This window comes from Acanthochromis polyacanthus, chromosome 1, assembly GCF_021347895.1.
Source record: "Acanthochromis polyacanthus isolate Apoly-LR-REF ecotype Palm Island chromosome 1, KAUST_Apoly_ChrSc, whole genome shotgun sequence".
Lineage (NCBI taxonomy): Eukaryota > Metazoa > Chordata > Actinopteri > Pomacentridae > Acanthochromis > Acanthochromis polyacanthus.
This window is the reverse complement of record NC_067113.1, coordinates 28031613-28057855: the sequence shown is the minus strand read 5'-3', so window position 1 is coordinate 28057855 and position 26243 is coordinate 28031613. Positions and strand designations below refer to the sequence as shown.

The following is a 26243-nucleotide window of genomic DNA, read 5'->3' as shown; positions in this document are numbered from 1 at the left end:
AAAGACTAGAGTGACATCTAAGAAATTTTAAGTATGCCAGTATGTCCCCATACTTGCTCTGGCAAGATTCCCAATTCAATACTTTGCTGGGTTTTATTCCCTTTGTACTCCAAAACAACATTTAAAAGCAATTCCGACTCTTGTCGGTCCACACAAACGAGCCTGGCGCCATATTTTATTTTTTGCGGAAGTGACGACACGAGACAGAAGCTTATTCTGATTGGATAAGCTTGATATATACGTACATGTCTCCGGATACGTGTAGGCGGAGATTTTTGTCGAAAACGGAGACGTGTGGCCGCAGATTTTTTCCTAAACGGAGGGGGGCGGATATTCGGTTTTAAAAATATCCGGATACGTGTGGACATGGCCTTCTTCAGGTGTGACCAAAGGCACATCCTGTTATCAAAAAACACAATCAACAACCTCTCATTAACAGCAACTACAATATCAATTCCAAAATTGATCAAATAAACTCCTAAATCATCTCAATAAAGCACAATTCATCATGGAATACAGCCCGGTTGATCGCATTCAAATAATGACTTGCTGCGTAGCGTGATGCTGTGATTTCAGTGAAAGTCTAAGGATCAAAATGTTGTATTTTCAATGCAGCTCACAGCAAGAAATAGAGCAACGTGTGGGAGTTTCCTCTTCTCTGACATGACATTCTGATAATTGTATAAAATACTGCTGCAAGTAACAATTATTTTGCCAATCGATATGTCAATTATTGTCTCATTTAATCTTCTAGATGTAATCTGTTTCCCAAAGCCCACGATGATGTCCTCAAATGTTCTGTTTGAGGAGTAAAACACCAGCAAATAGTCAATTTAATTTAAGAAGCTGGAATAGGAGGATTTAGACTTCTTTCTGCAAAAAAATAAAACACTCAACCCAGTTATGAGAGCAGTTTATGATTAATTTAATAGTTGAGAACTATTTAATTGTGGCAGCTCGAGTTTGAAAAACACATTTAAACATGGAAATTTGTTAGTTCATATGGCACAAAAAACAAAACCATCCACTGACTCTGTGATGACGATTAAGCTGTATGTATTCAGAATTTGTGTGCATAAAACAACTGGAGCACAGTGAAGATCAGAGGACACTGTAAATGTTGCCCACTCACTCAGCGTAATTACATCTAATTTAATCAACTTAAGGCCTAGTATGAAAATGTTGTGAGTGAATGAACACTCAGTAAACCTTTGACAGAGTCACCCACACAGCCTCGGAGCAATAAAAGGAGACCGGACGTCAGCAGCATCAAAGAAATTCGTCACAGTCTTCATCACATACACAACAAAGCAAGCATATAAAATTCCATGAGACAGCTTTTGCACGGCGTCAATGTATTGCAAAAGAGGAGGTGCAGATCTTACCTTGTGGGTGTAAGGTGCTTGTCCCAGGTTGATGCCATCTTTTGCAAGTTTATCCCTTATAAGCACCTTCAGTTTCAGTTTGGGATAAGTCACAAAGTCATTGCACTCTGTGAACCTCAGGTTATGGTTTCCAGGGCAGGATGGCTCATGTTTTCCAACGTTTTGCGACCTCGGAGCCTTGAAGTCGTGTGTGTGGCAGGTAGAAGCGTCCAGAGGCTCTAAGGTGAAATAGTAGCCTGGTGATTTCATTTTATCCTGCTCTTTTAGTATATCCACCGCTGCAAGCAGTCTGTGTCTGTGATACTGGATGCGGACGCCAATTGCATCCAGGTCTGGCTCCCCAATCTGTTTGCAAACTTCCAAGTCGTCGTAGCCATTGTCTAGGAACGACTCCATATAGTGGGCCAGATGGAGCTTGGACAGCCACTGTAGGACGAGGTTTGGCCCTTGGGTCATCTTCAAACTGGAGGCTTACCTTAAGTATGCAACATCAGCATCATCTTTTCCATTCACAGGGCTGCTGTGCTGAGATCCACGCAACTCCCACCTTGCACACAGCCTCACTTCTCCAAATGAGACACATCTATCAGTTGTGGAAAGATCCTTGGATAAAAAAGCATATTTAAAGACAACAGGAAGTTGATTAAAACACATTTAAACTGTCAGTCGCCCTCTAAACAATGCAAACTGTGGCAGGAACGTGTACCTTGGTGAAGTTTTGCGGAGCAAAAACAGCCAAGACAGGTTCACTCTGCCCTGATGAGCTCCACCTGTGAAGTCTGAGTGAAGGAAAAGGGCGAAATCCACAAGGAAGCCGAAAGAGTCCGAATTTAACCGAGTCAGCTTTAGACTTTTTGAAATTTAAGCTAGTTAGCGGCGGCGTCCGGAACGTAAAGTCAACATTAGCTGGTGAAAAACTATTTAAATGAGTTAAACACGTTCATTTTGAAGTTAAAGATGGATTTAAAAAATGAAGAATGAAAACACCGTAACGCTAACAGTTGGTGTGTTCTCCGGGTGCATCCATCCTCTTTGTTTCTTCCATCCTAACGGTTACAGAGCCAGAGATCCATCAAACATTCATCCGGAGCAAAAGACATGTAAACGCCGGCGCTCAAAAAAAGGATTTATAACTGATATAAAGACAAAGAGAGATATTAAAGTATTAAAAAATATCTGTAGCCGTCCAGACTGCACTTGTTGAGGCTTACATTTTGTCCGGCTTTGACCGTTTTTAAGTTTGTCGTCCCTCCGCTCCATCCGCCTGCTCAGTCCGACAGTGAGGATGCTGCTCCGGGCTTCAGTCTGCGCTGGAACCCCGCTGCACCACGGGAGCTCGGCGGGCACTGGCGCCACCTGCAGGGTGCTCCTGGGAAATGTAGAAGCAGTGGATAGAAATAAAATAAAATAAAATAAAATATTTTTTCAGTAAATAATAAATACTGAATTAAAAAAATAATTCTGATATGACCCTCACTTTATTTTTTTTATTGTTTATTCAGAATCTGTGTTCACAGTTTATGCCTTTTCTAGTAAATGTGATTGCCACGTTGATAAATACAAATATATTAAATGTTATGCACAACTTAATAATGCAATTCCACATATAGCACATTTTTAAAGAGAAAAACTATGAGTTAGCGCAAATTTCATACACTAACTGCCTCAAATAATATCGATAATTGTTTTAGTTAAAACCATTTTAAAAAGCCAGAAAATACACAAAGTATTTTACCAATAATATCACCTTTTTCACTGCTGTTCTCAACCTGAGAAATATCAGGTTAAATGAAACTAGATTGATTAAATTATTTAAATCATACATAAGAATGCAAATAAAAGATAATTCCAGTATTCATTTTTTGCTCAATAAATACACACAAAATGCAGATTTCATCTCCTAACTGATCAATACTATTCTGGTTGCAATGCTTTTTACAACTTAGCACATACCAGAATAGAGGAAATGTTGAATTAAATGTTACAAGCTGTAGAGGCAAAATAATTGTTGTAGTAAGAAAATTAAATATATAAATGTTGATACCATATTGAGAACGCAAATTAAATAAAGGGATTTTCAGAGAAGTTAAGAAAGCATGTCTACAAAGTCATGTCCATGTGAAAAATAATGGCAAAAATATTATAAGAGAATGATTTCTGAACTGATTAGGAACAAAAGAACTGGTAAAATATTTTCAATAAAGTCAGTAATTAAACAGGAAATCACAGAACAGAAAAACACAAGACAAAACTCTTTAGGATTGGTTTTACATTTATTTTCCATTGCACAATAATATCTATATATACTGTATCTACAGTCTAAATTGTTTGTGGCAGCAGATTAAGTCAGACATCCATGTGAAATTTATTTTAATAAAACTGTACAAAAATTGCCTACTATGAGAAAATACTGCAACTCCACAGATATTCATCCCAGAAGACAGATGGACGGAAGTATGGCGACCGAGAAACCCTCGAGCTCTCCTGCACGCTGCTGCGAGCCGAGCTTCGGTTTTCAACGCGTTTTTCTACAGCGCAGGACAAGCAAAGAGCTCCCATGAAGCAAAAAACAGTAACATTAACAGATGTACCAGTAAAATAAATAGAATCTCTCACACGTGTACAATTGGCATGGTCAAAATGAAAACGGGACACGCTTTGGATGTGCGATGAGAACTTCGGTTTTGTTCAACACGGTGGGTTAATACAAATGCCAGAACAGACAATCTCTAAGAGGGATAATACGTGGTTGTTTCAAGTTTGTAAACACTTAATATCATGCATCCTTCAATGTGCAATAAGAGACCATTTAGGACATATATGTTGCAAACTGAAGCACTTTAAAGTTGAGGCCACACTTTGTAGAAAGACTCGGCGGCCCACCCAAAGGAGACGATCCTCCCGCAGTAGCAAAGCTTAAATCTGAGATGAGCATGTTCAATATATACCAGAAAATGTTGTATTGTCATGTCTGGATGATGGGTAATTATGCACAACCATTGTTTGGACATTAATGTGTGGTATTCTATCCCAAAAATGACATTAAAGGTATTCATTTTTAATAGATTATTGAAATTAAAAGTATATATATATTTGTTTTCAAATATATAAATATATCATAGTATCACTAACCTGACGTTGAAAACAAATCTGAGAGTGAAGCAATCAGCACAATTGGCAAACGACATAGATAAGCATAGGTTCTGTCATGTTTTGGTCCTTTTGGGAAATAATTAGAAAAAAAAAACGGGACATGAAATAATAAACACAATAAAAAAATTTATACCAACAAAATTATCTTAAGTACAAAAAATAGTGCAAAACCCACATAACCGCTCTTCCTAATGGGTTTACATCTCAGCAGTAGTAGAACACAGTAGAGAAGATTAGAACCAGCCGTCTGAAAGTGAAGGGTTTTATTCCAAAATGCTCTATATCCATTTTGGATAAAACATTTTTGGTATGACTGATAACTCGACATCCCCTACATGTACAAGATTTAATACTCTAAAGTCTGAAATCAAAAGAAAAAGTCTCTTCATTTACTTCATGCCTTCGATGGATTTTCAATTTCCAGTCACAGTTAGCTTCATTTTCTTTGGTGGATATAAAATCTTGGAATGAAACTCTTCAAATTCACTTTGCACATGTACAGCAGTTTGGGACAGGAATGAAGGTGCCACGCCCAGAAACGAGAAGCAAAGCCAATCTACTGCTCTCACCCCACAAACCCGCCCGCTCACACACAGCAGACTGTTGTCAATCCATCCTGACTGACTTTTTACCATTTGGGGGTGGAAAAAAAAACTAAATGAAATCAAGACAACTCTGTGAAATTAAGCAACTCTTTGGTGTCAGAAAAGAACATGGCCGCGAGCGTACAGTATGTCACGTTGCCTGAACCTGCACTGTCAGATTTGTGTCCAGCTGTCCCGCTATTTACAACATTTGGCAGCAATCTGGACTGACAAAGTCTTGTCTCTCTTTTCAAAATAAAAGACCGACAGAAGATGATGCTGCTATATTGACACAAATAGCAGCATATCCTTGCACCTCATGAGAAAGAAATCTAATTACAATAGAAGTCTAGTTAATCACATTGAAAAACACGGTCAAGCAAAAACAAAAACCTCAAAAGACCTATTGTAATACACTGCATCTATGTAGTATTATAAACAGTGGCGCCCATACACATATTCCTGAATATATGTATGTTCACAAACACACAGATATACACATAGGTAGAGGTTAGCATATATGCATCATGAGGCAAAGGCAGAAGAGAAACAGTATTTTTGAGTGAACGGTTTTTCGGAGAGAGAGATGACCAATGGCACTGTGTGGAACACCGTGTTGTGCTTGGTCATTTCTACTGGCAGCTACAAATACGACGACAGCATTATCACTTCCATTGTGCTGTAAAGAGACGCATGCTTTTTTTCCCCTACACATTAAGACAAAAACAAAAATCGACTTCGGCTACGACAGGATGCCAAAAAACAAATCCGTATGATCGCGTATAAATAGATCTTTGTCACAGAAAAACATAAAATTGTAACCAAAATATACATTTATGCTAATTATATCAAGGACAATCTATGTCTTGCCCGTCGACTCGTCGTCCTTCACGTAGCTACAGCCCCTCGAAAGGTAAGAATGCAGGACCTTCGGGGGTTTAATTCCAGTGTATCAACTCGTTTTTCTGATGGATCAATGTAAACTCTTCATTTAGCGGGTAAACATCTTCAGCACTTTTATTGTGCATTTAAATCAAACAAAAGAAAATCTAATTCCCAACATACAAACCTTCTTTTACTTCATTTCTATTATACTGCTCCAATAAATAGCTCAATTTCAAAATAAAAGCAAAGTGACTTCCAGAAAGCTTTTTTTTTTTGTTGTCTCTCTCACCTAAAACAACTTGATTGGAAAATGCTGTGAAAGGTATGGTCGGTGATGAACTAGTGCACTACCAGCCCTTATTCTGTGAGAGGCAACAGATTCATCATCTCCCTGTCCATTTTTCTTATGTTACTGTTCTAAGTGCTTGAAAGGCCCTTTCTTGACAAAAAAAGACAAACAGACAAACAAAAGGGGAAAGGACAAATTCATAAAAATAATTTAGACCAAAAACACAAACAGTGCTTCACTGATTCAATCGTTCCTACGGAAACTTACATGTTCTCTGAACTGACTAGATTTGAAGGACAAGGGGTCATCAGACTTTTCTCCTCATTTAAGTCCACTGTGTTTGGCAGACACCATAAAGGGCAGAGAAAGGAAAACAAACAATTGCAGTCAGGCCACCACGAGCACATTTTCGTTTGTTTTTTTTTTGCAGAATTGTCTTTCCTCTTTCTGAACAAAACAGCAAGGTGTGTAGATATATATTCGTGAGACGTATACGAGTGCATGACGGATATGAAAAGTCCCCCTCCTCTCCTGGTCTGATGGTAAACCAACATCATCATCATCATCATCATCATCATCATCGCTCTGTGGTGAAATGGAAGAGAGAGATTCTTAAAAGCTTCTCTTCTTCCATTTCTTTCCGTTCTCGTCGGCCAGTGTCTCCTCTGCAGCAGTCCTCCGGTGACTGAGGTAATGCAGAGTGATGATATTGTGCTGAGGGGAAAAAAAGAAGCATGATTCTGCTGAGCCGGATCCCCCCACCCCACCCTGGTGGAGAGAAATAGAGAAGAAGAAGAGGGACCTGCAGCTCCTCAGAGATACTGGTGTGCGTGATTACAGAGTCCGAAGCTCCACACGCTGCCATCAGAGCTGGTACCACTTTTTATCTTTGTACTTCAGCATCATCTGGGGGGAGAAGGGACAAAAAAAAATCAGTTAGGAAGGTGTTGAGCTTAAAACAAATAAACAAAACCAAAACAATGTTCTAAGGCAGGGGTGTCAAACATGCGTCCCACAGGCCAAAACCGGCCCTCCAGAGGGTTCAGTCTAGCTTATATGACTTTGTAAAGTCTAAAACTATGCCCTGTAAAATGATTCCTAGACCATGACGAGTTGTTTTGATCATAAAGTAAAATACTAGATCGCTCATTGTTTTTTTGTCGTTGTTTTTTGTCCTTTTTTTGTCATTTGCCTGATATTTTTGTCGTTTTGTTTCTCATTTTTGTCGTTTTGTCTCGCCTGTGTTTTTTGTCATGCTTTTGTCATTTTGTGTTTTGCTTTTTTTGTTGATCTGTGTATCATTTTGGTCATTTTGTGTTTCTTTTTTTCTCGTTTGTGTTGTCATTTTTGTGGCTTGTCCATTTTTTGTCACTATAACTTTTTTGTCAGATTTTTCGTGTCTTTTTTGTGTCATTTGTTGCATTTTTGTCGTTCTGCATCTCATTTTTATAATTTTTTGCCTTGTTTTTGTTGGTTTTCTGCCTTTTTTTTGTTGACGTTTGTCTGATATTTTTGTCGTTTTATTTCTCATTTTTGTCGTTTCGTGTTTCCTCTGTGTCTCGCTTGTGTTTTTTGTCATCTCGTGTTTTGGTTTTCCGTTGTATTGTGTATTGCTTTTGTCCCACTTGTGCCGTTTGTCTATTTTTTGCCCTTTTTGTTTGTCACTTTGTAACTGTTTTGTCTCATTGTTTGTTTCCTTTTGTGCTGTATTTTGTGTCTTTTGTTGCATTTTTTGTCATTCTGTGTTTCATTTTTGGAATTTTTTCCCTTGTTTTTGTTGTTTTTCTCTCTTATTTAATCTGACTTTTGTTGTTTTGATCATAAAGTAAAATAGTCTATCATTCAGTTCCAGATACCTGTGACTAAAGGTTTTGTGCCTTTGCAGAAACACTGTGATCTGGAAGTTGTAATGTGTAAAAGATAAACTGAGGCATAAATGTAAACACTGTCAGAATGTACTTTTTTTACACTAAAACAAAGGAAAAATTTACAGTTGTGGTTATTTACAGGTTATTATGCTGTGATTTTACTGGTCTGGAACACTTGAGATCAAACTGGGATGAAAGTGGCCCCTGAACTAAAATGAGTTTGACACCCCTGTTCGAAGTGCTTAAACTGATTTCTGTACATGGTGGGCATGCTTGGAGAAGGAATCTGCGCTGGCCATCATGGCGGCCGTTCTCTCCTCGAGCTCGCCCAGTTTCTGCCCTCTCTCGTCCAGCGCTATCCTGGCACGAGCGAGGTCGCCCACGACTCCTGAAGCTGCTCCCTTCATGCCCTCCATGCTGCCTGGGCCGGGGATGTGCTGCGCCAGGCTACGAGACGCCTTACCAGAGGCCGTTTCACCGACTAGCAGAGACAGAAATAGGAATCGACACATAATTCAAGTAAAATCAATCATTCTAGTGATAAAAAAAAAAAATCCTCCAGTAGCCGAAAAGTCGCCCCTCACTTCCTAAAAATGTCGGAATTGGTCCTCTAGTTTCCCTAAATCTCCACATAGTAAAGCACAGTATAGCATGACATAAAAAAATACCTAAATAGCAGCAAAAATTTGAGAAAGAAATATTTTGAATCTACTCTAGTCTCAAAAGTGCCACTAATGGGAAAAAAAACTAAATGCACTTTGCATTTAAATGGAAGCATTAATGTAAATGTAGAGTAAGAGGTTGTAGGAATCCTTATGCAATACAGGAGGGTATTCTGTACTCACAGAGGTCCTCCCTGTCCAGAGACTGAGCTCCTCCACCAAAAAGGCCTTTGAAGAAACCTCTGTTTGGAGCCTCTGGTGTCTCCACAGGGGTAAATAACTCACTGAGCATCTCCTGATAAAGACACGAACATCAGCACATTTGTTTCAATATATTCTCCCCGAAAATGCACAGGCTGAGCTATAAAGACTCATTTGATTTTTGGATCTACATAGACAGAGATCACAGATTTCTGCTTTCCTCTAGAGGATGTTTGGTATAAGGATAATTACTGATGTGTCTGAAAACCAAAAGATTCTTTTGTAGTCATGATGCTAGGTTATACTGCAGATGGACAAAAAGGAATAAAAGTGTGTTAAAATTGAAAATGTGTGTTAAATCACACACAGAGACTACTTCAGTCTATAAAAAAACATTATCTGCAGCCACAAACTATCTTCTATAACATGTTGAAAATTTCCCTCCAAATCAAGAGTATCTGACCTGCAGGTTGTCGCAGGTCTCCTGGCTGTAGGTGATCCTCTGGATCTCAGTAGGTGAAGTGAGGTACAGAGCCTGACCCAGGTTAGAGAAGCAGAACGTTCTGGCTATCCGCATGTCTGTCAGCGGCAGGTAGTTCACATCCAGCAGAGGCCGTAGACTGGGCAAACTGTGATCACAGAAACAACAGATGATATAAAGCCGGCAGCCTGCAGGTTGCTTTTTTTTTTTTGAAAAGCTGCATCTATGCATTTCCTGTGAGATCACACTGTGTCAGTAGGAGCTAGAAATGATGATACCTGAGAGTCATTATGTGGCCGTTAGCACAGAAGCAGGTGATGCAGTTCGTCCCGGCCATCTGCACGACATCAGCTCTCAGCACGAAGGAGGTCTCTGTGATGTTGTGTTTGTAGAGACGGGTCTGGGAGGGCATGGCCACCACCTTGGCCTGTTTCTCCGAACACAGCACGGCAAACTGGGTGTCCTGGCCCTCTTGTGATGAAGGAGGGGAGGCTGGCCTGCGCCTCCGGCTCTTCTCTTTTTCTTCATCTGAGGCATTTGGGTCATACCATGGCTCGTAGGAAGGGGGCAGCAGAGTTCCAGCAGCGTCGAGCAGAGCCATCGTCAAAATGCCTCCTTTGAGTTGGGCCATAGTGCCTAAAAATGCGGGGTATTATTTTCATTTAGACAAGAAATTCAAATAACCATGGAATATAAAGAAAATCGTTGCTCAGTGCTACAGTCCTTAATTCAAGGTCAACTAAAAGGTCAGTACAGGATGGTGAGTTATACATCTTCATTTAGAGCATCTGCACAATAACTGTGATGGGAAATCAATAAAATCATTTCCATGTTTCTTTCTCTCCCACATGCATTTGATTTACTGCTTCAGTTAAAGTAATGAACCTTATTCTGCTTACTTTTAATACAATAACACTGGTTTGGTCCTTTCTAAGTGCAATCTTCAGGAAATGTTAATATTTAACCATGAAGTGCTACAATATATACTGCAATTTTCAACATGAGCAAAAGACAACCTAAACTACTGTAAGCTTAGCCCAAACTATGAGGTTTTAGTTGAATGTAGCACAAGTTTTTGCCTTTTATTGCTTTTTTACATTTAATCATGGTCAATTTAATTTGGCTTTTTGGCAATAATTTACACACACAGACAAAAAAAAAGACTTGCATGTCAAACAGAAAACAGATTTTGACAAAATAATGTCAATCAAAAATATAAAATGTAAAATAAGTGACTGATGGGGAGAGACTATGCAGAAAGCAACTGCTGTCTGTTCTTTTCCAGTCAAAGCTTTATGGGAGAGTTGCAAAGAGAAAGCTACAGTTGAAAAAAGCTCTAATTAAATCTTGACTACAGCTTGCCAGAAAGCTTGTGGGAGACTCTGAAGCCAAATAGAAGAAAATCCTTTGGTCTGATGAGACCAAAATCCAGCCTTTGGGCCATCAGACTTGTCACTATGTTTGGTGGAAATCAAACCCTCCACTTCATCACAAAATGCACCATCCCACCCTAAAGCATGGTGGTGGCGGCATCATTATTTGGTTCTCAGCAGCGGGCCCTGGAAGGCTTGTAAAGGTAGAGGGTAAAAAGAATGCAGCAAAGTATGGGGAAATCCTGGAGAACATTCTGATGTCGTCTGCAGGAGAACTGCAAACTGGGAGAGGATTTGTTTTCCAGCAGGGCAATGAGCAGAAACATACAGCCAAAGCTTTACAGTAACGGTTTGAAGACAACAAGGTAAATGTTCTGGAATTAATTGAGAATTTGTGGCTGGACTTGGAAAATGGCCGTTCACTCATGATCCTGCTGACATTACTTAACAAAAATCGATTTTATATAGAGCATACATTTTGTAAATTCTTGTGAAAAAAAACTTCAATTGGCCATGATTTGATGTTGAACAGCAATAAAAGGTAAACATTCCAAGGAGGGTGAATACTTTTTACAGGCTCTGTATTCATGTGCCCTTCATCTCTAAACCACATCCAGCCTACAGCTAATTACTGTACCCATGTGTACCATATGTGACCATTTAGCACTCAGTATAGTAAAACTATCTGTGGGTCTTTGATACTGTGGACTTGCTAGTGAACATACAGAATCAGCCAAAACACACATCAGGAAAAGAAAAACTAGCATAAATATTGAATTTGCATAAGTACTTCTATACATATAGATACCCTTTTTTGAAATTTGATTAAATTCCAATAACACTGTGTCCTGTTGTACGATGTTTTACCCACAGATTGCATTACCCTCTTGAATGTAGCATCAACAAGTGACATCTACAACATAACATAAAAGGGAAGCCAATGGCCACCACTTTGAACACCTTTTTTAAATTGTAGAGGCCAAAGGTAACTTGTATTAATCTCCTGATGTCTGAATAAATTTGTGTTGAAATATTTATGGAAGTTTTCCTTTTCCTGATGTGTGTATACATTATTTTGGCTGACTCTGTACATGAGGTGTCTCAATAATAACAAGATGCACAGATTTTTCGGACTAAAAGCTGATCTTTTTGGCCCATATGCCGTTTTTTGAGACAACATTTAAGCTCAATTAACACTGTTAAACCCTATCATTGTTGTTTGAGTTCCTACTACTTGCCACAACAGGCCATGATGCATCTTCATTCATATGTAGATGAATGTGATCAAACACAGTCGAGCTTCTTACCACAGGAGGCGATGCCGACCGGCTGCTGCAGCCTCTGGTCCCCACCAGGTGGCAGGCTGAGGGCCACCATCATCACAGAGCCCTGCGTGGTCCCCACCAGCAGACAGGGGCTGACCACACTGTCCCCCTTCTTGGGGAAAGTCTCACAGAAGTAAAAGGAGGAGATGGCCTCTCGAGATTCTCTGTCTATGCTGGTTACACTTGAACTACGTGAGCGGGTGAATGAGTTGTCCTTGGCATCTGGACGGCAGGAGTGAGCACACAAATAGAAGAATGAGGAAATGACTCCCATCCAATGCAAAGGTTAAGCAGTTTAGCAATTCTCCAAGCAAAACGGGAAAGTCAGTAACAGGTTAGAGGTAATAACCTAACAGGTTAGGTTATTATGCTTCCGAACATTAAACAGAGAAAGACTTCCATCACATTCATGTCTTTTATGGACATAACCCAGTGCAGAAAACAAAACAGACAAACGGCAACAAACCCTGCTGTAGACCAAAAAGCCATTTTGACATTGAGATGCCATTCAAGGATGCAGTTTTCTTTGAATAGTTACCAATTTCTACAATTAGATTTAACAGCATCTCAATGTGAAAAAATGTGTAAGATATGCATGTAGTAGTACAGTGTCTCCCAAGGAAGAACTGGTATTTAAGGAGGAAGAATTATTCATGCCTCATTGCTGTGCTGTCGACAGCTGAAGCACAAGCTTTTACCCTCTTTAAAAAAACTAATGAGGGGTCCCAACAAATACACAAAAAGATTTAGAACACAGAAGGGAAGGCTGAACACATCGCCCATCGTGTCCGTTCTTCACAAGGAAAAAACTGTGAACGAGAAAAGCAAGATTTTGAACACTAAGTGCCGCTGGAACTTCCTCGAAAAGAAGGAAACAATCATTGTGAGAGGATTAGTGTCACATCTCAACTGATTACAGAACAAAAGCCCCAGCACTGGGGTTAGTACCAGTTATACCACTTCAGCCCAAGTCAGACCACGGCTTGTCCACTCACAGGAGTTGGGGTCTGACTTAGTTCTACAGAGGACCCCCTTCTGGCGCGTTCTGGCCACCGGCTTCGCGTCTGTGACACAACTAGAGCGCTTCTTACATGTCAGAGAGTGCCATCGCTGGGACCTTTCCTCTGTTCCCAGTGCAAACAGAGAGAGCATTCGTCTAAACTTACAGCAGAAAACCCCAGAACATCAGGAATCTCACATTCACCGCGTCATGCTACTAGACTATGAGCAAAACTTCTACAGCTGTGAGCCGTATACAAAGCAGAAGATTCAAATGGAGAGATGAACACCTGTGGAGAAAGGGTTTAACAAACTTAAAGTCATTGGTTTTGGCTTACCCTGGTCTGTCTTTTGCTCATTAGACGAGCTAATTTTCCGTGACATCTTGGCTGTAACAGAAACAAATAGTCCTAATTTATGAGGAAAATACGACTAAAAATTGTGACTTTTGCAATTGTACTTTGCAAATCAGTGCGCAATCATTGAGAAAACACAATTAGGAACCATAATTGAAAGTGGTAATAGTAACTGCAGGTCAAGTGTTGAGGATATACACACTCTATATACATTACTGTTTAAAAGTTTGGAGTCACCCAGACAATTTCATGTTTTCCATGAAAACTGTTTTTCCTGTACTAACATAACTGCACATGTGTTTTTTAATCATCAATTAGCCTTTCAACACCATTAGCTAACACAATGTAGCATTAGAACACAGGCGTGATGGTTGCTGGAAATGTTCCTCTGTACCCTTACGCAGATATTCCACTAAAAATCAGACATTTCCAGCTAGAATAGTCATTTACCACATTAACAATGTCTTGACTGTATTTCTGATAAATTTATTGGTAACCCTTTAAAGGACACTCATTGAAATACTTTGAAATTCAAAATTTAAACCCTAGAGTGTGATTGGAGGATACAAGACTTTTTTACTTTTGTGACATTTTTCAAAGTTTTTAATTTTCATGTCAAAATTCAATGTAAATAAAGTTACCATATGTGGTTCCTTGCCAGTTAGTGGTTAAAAAAAATTCAAGAAATGTAGATATCACTTCTCAACCGTAAAATGTGTGAGTTTCGTCAGCTATCCATGGTTAGTTTTGACATTTCAATCGAAAATATGGAAGAGGACGAAGCCGCAAGTCTGTCATTTTCCAACTTCAGAGAAAAGAGAAAGTTTAATGCGTTCCAGACCTCTGCTGATTGGTCAAATGCCAAGATATCGTGTTCTGTAATGTAGTCTTCGAAGATTGAGAGGCAGGAGCAATGCCATGTTTAATGCGTGTGGAAGTTACCAAATATGATCACTTGCCCCTCTTAATTTAAAAACTGATTTTCTTTCAAAAATAAGGACATTTCTAAGTGACGCCAAACTTCTGAACGGCAGTGTATGCCGTACCTTATACTAAAACTATAGGATGTACAAGAAACAACTTTTACTGTGTGTAACTCAACTCTTTATCGCTTTAGGGGAAATATTCTGATTCCAGAAACATTTCAATTGATTTCGGTTAGTGCTTTGTTGCTCGCTACCAGGAGTGTTGTCATTTTAAAATACAAATCCCCAAAAGTTGCCTGTTGCAGTCTATCACCACCCTCGGAGAAAACCACGAGAATACAAATGAGGCAGGGAAGCATCAGAGACAACCAAAGGGGCCTGTAATGTCAAACAAAGCAAGAGGCAGTCGAGAAAAAAAAAAGGCAATTACAATTCAGTGAACATAGTTATGCAAAGAGAGTAGGTGGAAGGAAAAATAAAAATAAAAATCAGTGGACAGCCAAACAGTTAACACTCAACTGAAGCCCTGGAATCAGAAACACATACAGCGAGTGTCTAAAATCAAAGAGAAATAATTCACTCATTTAAGTGGTTAGACATTAGTGCTGTACAGATCGAGGCAGGAAGCAGATTTTCTATGCTTTTGTGTCACTAAAAAATGAAAAAAAACATCCAGTAACATCTTCCAATTTGTCATATTATATATTACACATAAGAGTCTACGGTATTTGTGCAAAAAAAAAAAGTAACTGCATAGAAAATCTGAGGCCTGAAATTTAATGTGATTAGTAAAGATACATCTCTTGATGCAGTTCTTTCTTTGATTGGCACAAGACGCACAGACTGACGCAGGATTAAGGCACAGTGTGGTTAGAACGCTGTCATTCAGAGAGAAAGAGTGAGTCATCACAAAGAATTCATCCGCGAGATACAGTACCAAAGTCATTGGCAACCGTCTTGGAAAAGCGTCTGCTTTTGAACTTCACTAGAAACAAGGTTCAGAAATACACATCAGACAACTTCAGCCACTTTATATACTGGCTATAAATTAAGGGGACATGCATTTAGAAACACAGTACCCTTCTCTATGAAGTTCTGTTTTCGTTCATCGTCTGAATTGCAGGGCGAGGTAGATCCTACATGACACACAGCGGCACTTGAACAAGACGTACTTCAAAATAATTTTTTAATATACGTTATACTAAAGCTTCAGGGAGGTTTACCTGAAGTTGGAGATTTGCAGCGATCCTCTGAGGTGTTGGAACCATCATTGGAGTCACAAAGCGCTGTGGGAGCCGCAGAAAATGTAATTAAAACTACAGTAGAAATAGTCCCACTCCATTAAAGCTATTTCTTACAGTACACGTGGTGAAAACAATGAAGGGTCGCCTACAGAACAAAGGCAGGGACAGCTAGCCATACAGAAGCTGCAGCTGAGTTCACAAATCTAGTACTGATCTGTTGACTTTAATGTGTCAGTCTTGTTTGTCTACTAACAGCTTGCTGGGGTTTAAAGATCCACTACCTGATTTTGTTACAACGCCTCGAGCTGTAAATTTTCCTCCTAAAATCACTGCTGGAGTTTAAAAAGGCTTCGTACATTTAGCAGTGCGAAATCAGGCAGTGTTTCTCTAGGATATAAAAGGTAAAGCTGAGCGGAGAACAATATTGCGGGAGGGGGAATAAATTCTGACTCAACGTGACTTACGGAAGGAAGAGGAGCGTAGTTTTTTCACAGACTCAGAATACAAGTTAGAAAGTCTGGACATGCAAGACGCCACAGGTGGAATGTCTTTACCAAATCACAGAGAGAGATCAACAGTGAGACAGAAAAGTGACTGGAAATCATAAGCAGAGAGAGTCTCAGGGGCTTGCTGCTCAGTTTGCACCTCCTAAAACAGCCGAACACAGATTTACCAGACGGTATTCTTGCACTTTTGCATACATTAAAAGTGTTTTTCATGATAAAAAAACACCCAGATAAAGGAGTCTTGAATATAGCACCAAGCCTCTGAGACTGAAAAGAATGACAAAAAAACAGTGAGTGACAGGATGATTAGGCAGAGAGAGAGAGAAAAAAAACAACACAACAAAAGAGCTGACAGAATCGGCGAGGCTTTAACAAGCAAGTAAACAAGGCTTATGTGTCGCTTTGTCAGTTAAAGGAATCAAAAGAGGGTTCTATTAGAGCGGCTCTGATACAGCATCCTCTCTGACATGCACGCTCTGCCGTCTTCGCTCCGTCCAACTGAACAGATGGAGAATCTGTCAGCGATGCCCCCTGTTGAGGGAGAGGAGCTACTGCAGGGGGCGGTGCTCATGGTGCGAAGTCGGGGCAGCTGCCAAGTGTCAGCTCTGCCTCCCTAACCCTCCTCTAAAAGCCACAACTCGGAGGGAAATAAGGGCTGAAGCTAACGAATGAATGAATGAGTGTTTGCTGTATTTCAGTGGCAATAATGTTAGCTACACTGAGTAAACTTGCACAGCAGCACTTAGTAACCAACAGGAAAATGAGACATTGGGGATATTTGTGGAGTTTCAGCTCACCTCCAGAGGGCTGTCGGGCTTTACGTGGGGAGCGAGGCTGCCTCTGGTAGGGGTCAGACGGGCTGTACAGCTCCGACAAGCTCATATTGAGGAGCAGAGTTTTCTGGAGGTAGTCCACCACAGCCAGACCATTACTGTTTCCAAACACCACACTGGGAAAAAAGAAAAAAAAAAAGAACGAACGAGAGCTCAGAACTATGATTTAGGCAGACTGATGCAATTTAAGTTTCTTCGTGTGCACAAATTTAGCAAAAGCACAGCTACAGGACAGAATAAGCATCGATATGAAGAAGTGTGGGCATGATTCGATGTGACCTCATGTCAAAATATGCAGCTTACTGGCTGCGGAGACTTACAGGCCGTAGGAGGAATTGATTGCCAGGCTGGTGATCTGCTGAGGCGGCTCCCCACTCACCCACACCAGCTGGATCACCAGCTCCACCTGGTAGCCCGGAGACTGCTTCAGCGGGGAGCTCCGCACCCTGCATCAAACACACCGCGGGATCAGACAGCAGGCTGCACTTTGCACTGGAATGAATTACAACTCTACTGATAAGCCGCGCTCGCAATAGCATCGTTTTTACTGCTTTCCCTTCCACCCTTTAACTGTCAAAATATTTTACAATTTCTTTGCATTTGATGAAAAGGATTATTTCCCTCGGTGAACCCATGTGGAAATGTTTTGAGCAGCAGCCTGGAACTAGTGAATGGATGACTAGCTCCCGTTTAGGGTCAGTTTTTGGTCTGCTCAGTGACAGAATGCTTCAAAATGACAAACAGCTGAGCCCAGTTCAACCTTTGTGCAAAAACGCAAGCAGAAAACACAACGGTCCGTACTGCAGGCATGGTATATTGTCTCGGGGCCCGTCGGAGGAGTTGCTGCCTGTGGAGGGCTGAGTGGGAGGCTCGCTCTCCTGAGGGCTGGAGGAAGCTCCAGGCGTCGGCAGGGTGGGGGTCTGATCCCCTCCTGGGTCGGGGGAGTCCACATCGCTAAACTCGCACTGCATCCGCACCTCCAAAAGCTAAATGAAAAGAGACAAAAGGGCTTGTTTTCGGACAATTCATCGCTCCAGAACACTCATTTGCTAATCCTGAAATGTCCCACCTCTCTAAATGGAAGCAGACTGGTCACAAATAAGACGTTTCTAACAAGGATTCAATCGCACAAACCCTCAATTCTACCCTAGACAATGCCCGTACTCCTACCTGAACAACTTCAGTGGTGATCTCTTGTTTGCTGAACCGATAGACGATAACGTGAGCGGACACTCCGGCCACACAGAGCATCCTGCTCTCAGGACACCAGGACAAGGTTTGGATGGCAAACGGGTCCTCGTCCACGATATCTGTGTTGGGCTTCTCCTCCTTACCGCGAGCCCTCTCAAACACCTTGGCAGTCTTCAGCTTGTACAGCACTTGAAGCATTACTTTAAGGAGAAGAAAAAAGAAAAAAAGACACGATGAGTCACTGTCTGCAATCAATGTACTTCTGATAGAAGCCAGGTCAGAATGGGGCATGAGGCAGTGTGGTTCTCAAGCAGCGTTAAGAGCAAAATGTATGTATGACTAGCATTAGTCTTTGTGAATTTGGTTACTTAAATAGAAAAACGGTGTGACAGGAGAGGCACATACTATACGCAGATGACACTGAGCTATATACGCATTCTCAAACAGCGCTATGGCGGCAACAAATGGATCAATTGAGGGGTTTTTTAAGCTTTAATGTCATAAAAAGTCTGTGTTTATAAAATCTAAGAACAATCATTCATCCTAAAGTGCAACAGTACTACTGCATTAATCGTGAAAACGTTAAAAAAGAATGCAGAACAATGATACTTCTACAGCTGTCAAAGCTCGTCTGACCAACTGCACCAAACGTGGAAGGAAACTAAAGAGAGCGTTTGCAAAATATATAAACATAAATAGTGCAAACTAATCTGAATGATAAATCTTAAATAGGAATGACTTGAAAATGAGTGCAGTTTTACAGAGGATAGGAGAGGGAGGTGGGCTACACGTCATCAGCCTTGGAATGGTTCAAAAATAGTTAAAAATTGTAGATGGTGCACGGAGTCATTTTAACCCATGAAATATTTTTTTTATAAATGTAGTATAAATGTACACATGTGGAAATCTAATATGTTCAAAATGATCATTATTCTAAACATGTCTTGCATTGAAGGTGCTAAATAGTGAGTTTCTCTTCCACAGCATGAATTTCTATACTTTGCAAAACAGGCTGAATGAAGGTTTAATTACATTGTTATCATTGTTTTTAGAAACTTACAGATATTTTGAAGTACTAGCAGTATTTCCTCAAGTATATTCTTTTAACGAGCCCCTCTTTATGCTGGGTCTACATCCAACTTAGAGCATTTGTTTTGTAATATTTCTGATCAGTTAAAGCTGCTTTAAATGATTTGAAATTTAAGAATGTGTATCTGGACAGTTATATGTATTTTGTCATAAATCTATGCTTTTAACATTTCCTTTATTTCAGATTATATAAGCTTTTTAATTTTATGGTTCATGCAGTTATAGAGTCACATGTTTACCATCATACGTTATTCTTCCATAGACACCTTGCAAAGCAACGTTATAGTTACGTTTGCAAAAATGTGAGTTAAAGCTAAAATACACAGAAAATAAATCAAAGCTACTCACATGCAGAAGCGTCCCAAAATTTGATTGACCCATCAGCATGTCTGTTTGAGGGAAAAGCAGAAAAGTCATTTAAAAAGAAAATAACAAACTGTATGTATGTAAATAGAACTAAGGCGTGAATGTGAAATGAGTCTATTTATTCATGAACTACAGACCTGTATTATAATCTCTGGATAACTCTGTGTGTTTTGGCCCCAGTTTCCCCACTAACGGGCCATTCCTGTTAAAACCAAGAAAGCATGTTAATTATAAAATGCAGCCATATAACCATCTGGATACTTTATTTATTCATGTATTTAATTATCAGCTACACAAAATAGTTTGTCCCTGCAGTGCGTCTCATTTAAAGTGCACTTAAATGTAGATGACGGGGAGGAATGGTTTACCTTCTTGCTGTAACCTTGTCTCTTTTGCCGGCTGCCGGACGGAGTAAAGTGCAGGAATAAGATCAGCAGGGCAGTCAGCAAAATACTCACAGCAGGTCACTGGTGACTCGTGGATAGTCAGAGGATATGGATTCTCAAATATTGGGTATCTGTCAAGAAAAGGAACCGTGGTTCATATACGCATATCACACATGTTATGCACACGTCTGTCTAATTGAGATATAAATGACAACTACGAGCATTCTAGCCGGACCGAGAAATATTTTAAACGATGGCAGTCTCAAGTGAAGGCAATTTGATTTTAAAGTCACACATGACAGTCCCAGTGTGACTTTCAAATTAACTGAGAGCTTCGGGGAACTTGTGAATTTAAGAGCACTACTTCCAGCTATATGAAATTGAGGGTGTACTCTCATCAAATGCGATACAGCGATGCCGTACGAACATTTTCTAAAGATCGATTTGTCATTAAAATGCCTTTTAGAGCAATTTTGTATTAAAAATGCCCAACCGTTAAGAAATGCAACAACTATCTACTGTTACAACTGTATCACTTTCTATCCTTTATGAACATTTACAAAATTCTGACTAAATCCTCAATATAATCTGTTGTATACGTTTATTTATATAGTATGCTTATGTAAATACACATATCTTAGACACACATGCACACACAAAACACAAGCTACCTAGTACAACTAAACCACATTTAGAAAACACAATAATTACCCAATTTGTCCGAGGTCTATTACAACTAAATCCTTCTCAAAGGAGGACCACCACAGCATAAGGCTCCTTGAAAGTCTGGGCAAACAAAACAGCACAATATTAACATGTAAAACAACATGTTTTTAGTGCTCCAATACATATTTTAACGCAAACAAAAGGCTGTGTAGAGTGTCATGGCTCACCATTTGGATATGGAGTTTCGCACAGCGTTAGGAGTCTACCAATGGGGTAGTCCATCTCCAGGACGGCGGTGCTCTTTCCATGCATCACAGTCAGGCAGGCTCTCCTCCCCACCGTGTCGTAGGACAGACCTCCAGACAGGACCATGAATGGGTCCCTGAGTGCGGCAAACACGCATAAACATTTTAATTGCTTGTTCAATAAAATTGGGTTTGTTGTGAAGGCAGAAAAAAACTACCCTGTCCAATCAGTGGGAAATGGGTGACGAGGGACGCCACATTTTACTCCTGAGCCATCTCTGGAGATTATTTGGCCCCATTTCAAGAGATTCTATCAGGGGAGGGGGCTACTTTTAATTATAATGACAACTATATTCATCCCTGTCCTCAAACACCGAAGAAAAAGGAATAACTAGATCAGTTTCAGTGAAATTGTTAACTTTTAGAATATGGAAAGTCCTTTCTGTTCACTATGTGACCTTGACAAACTGTGTTAACAGCGATCATAACGTAATCAACACGCAGACAACAAATCGTTTGTCAGGAAAATAAATCATGTACTCAATGATCACAGCAAGACAAAGCCCGGAGGAAAATAATAATAATTAGACAGGGTCTTTCCAGCTTTCCATCCAATTTAAATCAGCGTAAGGATGCTGTCAACAAGACTGGCGTGTTGGATACATGGAGAATAACAGGAAAGGCCAGTCTGAGTACAGGACATGGATTCAAACCGGAGTCTGCTAAGACACAGGATGGGTGGAGACTAACTACTGTCACACTTACCCAGCCCTTGTTGTTTTGTACTCCACTTTCAGGATAGGCTTGCATGGTTCTGGCTTTTTTCCATCCTTAGGCTGCTTTCCTATTGGAGGTCAAGGAGGTTAATTTGCAGGAGTACAGCACATATTTCATTTCACGTTGCTGCCATTCATGTCCGATTCGCACCTCTAAGTCTGGAGGAAGTACAACATGTGCTTTTAAACGCATACATGCAAACACAACTGTGCGTCTACAGCAGCTCCTACCATGTGGTGTGATGATCTGTGCAGCCTTGGCTGGGGCTCGTACATTCCATGTGGTCAAAGTGCCATCGGAGTGGCTGCAAACAAACTGCTTCCCCTCATGGTGCCAAGCGACTGAGTGGATCGCCTGAAAGACACACAGCAGCACATCATTAGAGCGCGACTCTTCTTAATGTTTGTCCAGACAGGTCAGGTTTTTCCTTCAATATTTGAGGCGATACTTGCTTGTAAGATCTGTTAATTGGTGGTTGAGGTATCTTTGAGGGATTTGTTTGCAAATACAGATTAACAAGACTGCTTCCCATTTTTCTTGAAATACAATAAAACCCCGAATTTGAGAAGAATCTGGCCACATTTTATATGGTCGGGACAAAACATCGGTACGGCATTTCCTCTGGAGAGATGTTGTCAATGCACTGGCACCAAATACCAATATTTTTAATAAAATATGCAGACACTCTAAACAGATTCTCTCGCCAATTTAACTTACCAGAGTCACTAATTAAAGCTCCCATATGCTGAAAATCCAGTCTTTTGTTTTTGTTATGAACTTCAAGCGGTAAAATAAAAGTTCTTAGAGATATTAAACCATTTACTTCTGTATTTCCTCAAACTTTCCAACAACTTGCTAGCTTCCCTGTCTTACAAACCAGATTTCAAACCTAGGTGCTAACAACTAACCAATAGTTGCAGCTCAGGCAGTGTTTTCTTCCTGAAGCAACTCATGAATAATTCTTGCTCTTTGCCTTTGAAGATGTAATTTTCTGCTTCACTTACACAGATATTCTGATATATAGTAGATGAATGTGTGGCAATGTATTAAGTAATGCAGAATAGCTGCATTGTAATACTATCTTTCTCATATGCAACGTATCTTTATAGTAAGTTATCATGACTTACACGGTCATTCATCCCTTACTCTCATTTTATGCTTTTAGCTCAGTCATCTACAAACCTGTTTTTTATACTGTTTGTCTCACTGGAAGTCATCCTTATCTGATTCAAAAGCTCCTGAGACTAAATTTCAGAGGGACACAATGAGCAGCCGTGTTGGATTTCATGACAAGTCTTCAGGGACCTTTCTTTTCTCTTCTTTTTTTTCCTTCTTTTGATTAAACTGACAGACTACGCAAGCTAACAAAACCAAACATGCTCCTGAGGCAAAAATTGGGAAAATCCTCAACAAACTAGCTCCTCTCACAAGACTTGAGTAGAAAGCGAACAAATAACACCTTACCTCATCATAATTGTAGCGATAGTCAGCTTTTTTGGACTTCAGATCCCACAACACCACTACCCCGCACTCAAATCCAATCAGAAGCTGCAATAACAAGAGAAGCAAAACACAACTCAGCTGATTGCTGTGAAAAAACACTCTGCACATAGAACTTTGCATCCAGTTATCATGACTCCATCAGCAGTGGACCATCTTTCACAATATGTACACTCAACAAAAATATAAATTTATTGTGGGCAGTCTAAGGCACACCTGTGCACTAATCATGGTGTCTAATCAGCACCTTGATATGGAACACCTGTGAGGTGGGATGGATTATCTCAGCAAAGGAGAAGTGCTCACTATCACAGATTTAGACAGATTTTGGAACAATATTTGATAGAAATGTGGAAAAAGTTTTAGATCTTTGAGTTCATCTCATAAAAAATGGGAGCAAAAACAAAAGTGTTGCGTTTATATTTTTGTTGAGTGTCGTAACGCTGGAATTTCTTGATCATTTCTTCGACAAAATATGCAATTTGGTAGTAAGTTACATAAAAGCAGACTGAAAATATTCCGAAACGGACACATACATTGATAGTTCCCTGATTGAAATCACTTCTTTTCCACTTCGTACCAAGTGTTTTTCCAAAATAACACATTTTTTATTAACACGCTACATACCACATGGTTTTAAGGTTGTTGTAATTAAACCTCTATTTGTAAAAATTACTCTTGATCCAGGTTAGAGTGATACACAACCTCACTTATATTCCTAAAATCCCCCAAAGTGTTGCAAATTAATTGTGTGACCATTTGTTTAGAAACTAAAGAGTCCCAGTCAAGAGTTACAACATCATAACACTGAAGCAGCACTAGTGAAAGTCACCAACAATGGACTCGTCTCTACACTTGTCCTGCGAGATCTGAGTGCTGCATCTGACACCACTGATCACAACATTTTGTTACAGCCATTGGAATTAAAGGAACCGCACTCGGCTGGTGTAAATCACATTTATCCCAGACTTTCCACTTTGTTCATTACGTTTTTGGAGAATACTTGTGTTGTAAAGCGTTCTTATACTCATAAAACGGAAAGAAATCGACTTATAAGTAAGAAATAGCTCATATAAGACGAACAATTAGTGCTACAATAGCCGAGTTTGCACACAATAGTTGATTTCTGGATGAGTTTCTTTGTAAAAGCTGCTTAAATCCTAATGACTGGAAAAACGGATCAATTCCAGCTCAGTGCATGAGAGTGACAAATTAAAACCCAAGCGAATCAATTATTGGAAACCATGTTTTCGGGATTTCTTGAAATGAAAGCATGCTTGTATTCATAGAAACATTGTCTTCGATGTTCAGCTGACTCTGGGTTACAGAATGTACTCTACATTTGAGCAATCTTCTTTATTTTTAGTACTAAAGCCACACACGTGTTCTGCTCTGTTCAGGCCACTGTTGCCATCTGTCACCATTTTCTATCCGTCAAAGGTTACAGAAAATGATTAGTCTGGGAAGAAACCCCTTTCCTATTTGATTGTGACACCAATATCTGAAGCTACATTGACATTTTAATTAGCTAAAAATGTTCTGCTCTCATTCTCCACCGCAGCTGCACAAACCATATTGACGTTGTGTCGTCTGCACCGGGGCAGTTACCCACAGGAAAAAAAAAAACGAAAAGCACACCACTAGATAGCAAATAAAATGGAACATTTGTTTTAAGTCTTGGGGTTTGTAACGTATCTGTTTGGTACAGGCTATGCGGCGTTTTTGCTATCAGCTACCTTGCCCTCGTCCATGGGGTTATCACTGATGTGCACAACAGGCCCTGGGTGTGTCTTGGTGGATCTGTGAGAGGAAAAGACAGGAAAAAGAGACGGCATTTAGGAATATTTGGGTTGTATAGCTACAAAATCAGATAAATACTGTCTAAAAACATACTGTGCTGCTTTTAGAGGGAAAGTAAGATAGGGAGGCAATTAGGAAAAGCTTCCAAAAAGATTAAAAAAAAAAAATACATCTTAGAAGCCACAACGTCTGGTGGTGCACAAAGAAAAAGGACACAATTATGAGATGAAAATGTGCATCAGTGCAGCAGAGAAAGAGACATGACACATGAGAGAGACAAACAGAGAGAGAGAGCAGGGTCACATGAGGGTCTATGAGAGATTATAGTGTGTGGAGACAGGATCACCGTGGCAACAGAGCAAGGGGCATGGAGGAAGTGAAGGTCTGGCCTAAAGAAAGTGTTGCTGCCTCTGAGTGTGGTCTGGCTCCAGTGGCTAATGATCTCATTGCTGCTGATGAGTCGATACAGTCAGAGATGTCGCAGTGAATAAAAGGCAAGGACGGACCAGAATATGAACTTCAGGCAGTAACCGCCACAACACAACGAAGCATCCGTACAAGTAACTGTTTAAATGTGTCGTGATTTTAATATATGTGCATGCACCGTGTATATTGTTCTCTTGAATGTTCAAGAACATAACATTGATTTCCACTGACTACACAGAAACAGGATTAAATTTCATTCAGCATTTTTCAACCCTCCATTGACGAGTTTGTCTGTACAAAGCTGCCAAAATGATGCCACTTATTACAGCCAAAACTGTACAACGGAAAGAACTGCAAGCAAGAAGACTTGTTTGAACTTTCCATCAGATCTTGAACTACTCATCTGTGACTGTTAGGAAACTTAAGCTCAAAGTAGTGATATTGTATTTCAGCAAAATCCCTTTATTCTACATGTCTCATTCAAAAATTTGTCAAAATAAACTCTTTGCATTAGTCAAATTCTGTGGAAAAAGAAAAAAATTTGTGCTTCTCGGCACAACCATGAGGCCTTTAGTTTCTGTGCTGCAACCAACAGTCACATGACAAAAAGGGGAACTTTTCAAATAAACTTGGATGAACTGCAGGCTGTGTTTACACAAAGCAGAAATGAGAAAAGTTTGAAAGCAATTTGAAAACGTAAACATTAAAATAGCTGTAGTTGGAACAT

At 39.9% G+C, this 26243-nt stretch overlaps 2 protein-coding genes across 4 annotated transcripts in view; both read right to left on the bottom strand.

The window, feature by feature from the left end:
* sash1b (SAM and SH3 domain containing 1b) overlaps positions 1-2686 on the bottom strand; it is a 62155-nt gene extending 59469 nt beyond the window's left edge. The window contains exons 1-2 of one of the 3 annotated variants that reach the window (XM_022216959.2): positions 2092-2686; positions 1386-1988 (exon numbers count right to left, since the gene is read on the bottom strand). In XM_022216959.2, the coding sequence (XP_022072651.2) occupies positions 1386-1841 (456 nt within the window). In that variant the 5' untranslated portion in view covers positions 1842-1988; positions 2092-2686. The remainder of the gene's footprint in view (positions 1-1385; positions 1989-2091) is intronic. The other 2 variants (XM_022216958.2, XM_022216961.2) reach the window with 2 other exon arrangements.
* A 953-nt stretch (positions 2687-3639) lies between these two features.
* The window catches only part of stxbp5b (syntaxin binding protein 5b (tomosyn)), a 33857-nt gene continuing 11253 nt past the window's right edge, over positions 3640-26243 (bottom strand). Inside the window, 26 exon segments of the mRNA XM_051949703.1 lie at positions 3640-7202; positions 8425-8645; positions 9010-9121; positions 9491-9656; positions 9787-10144; positions 12189-12428; positions 13544-13594; positions 15425-15472; positions 15567-15623; positions 15711-15773; positions 17035-17186; positions 17391-17516; positions 17872-18056; positions 18241-18461; positions 19699-19740; positions 19853-19903; positions 19906-19918; positions 20085-20120; positions 20122-20233; positions 20814-20851; positions 20853-20888; positions 20997-21150; positions 21779-21857; positions 22021-22144; positions 23255-23338; positions 25027-25090. Of these exon segments, the coding sequence (XP_051805663.1) occupies positions 7161-7202; positions 8425-8645; positions 9010-9121; positions 9491-9656; positions 9787-10144; positions 12189-12428; positions 13544-13594; positions 15425-15472; positions 15567-15623; positions 15711-15773; positions 17035-17186; positions 17391-17516; positions 17872-18056; positions 18241-18461; positions 19699-19740; positions 19853-19903; positions 19906-19918; positions 20085-20120; positions 20122-20233; positions 20814-20851; positions 20853-20888; positions 20997-21150; positions 21779-21857; positions 22021-22144; positions 23255-23338; positions 25027-25090 (2875 nt within the window). The 3' untranslated portion in view covers positions 3640-7160.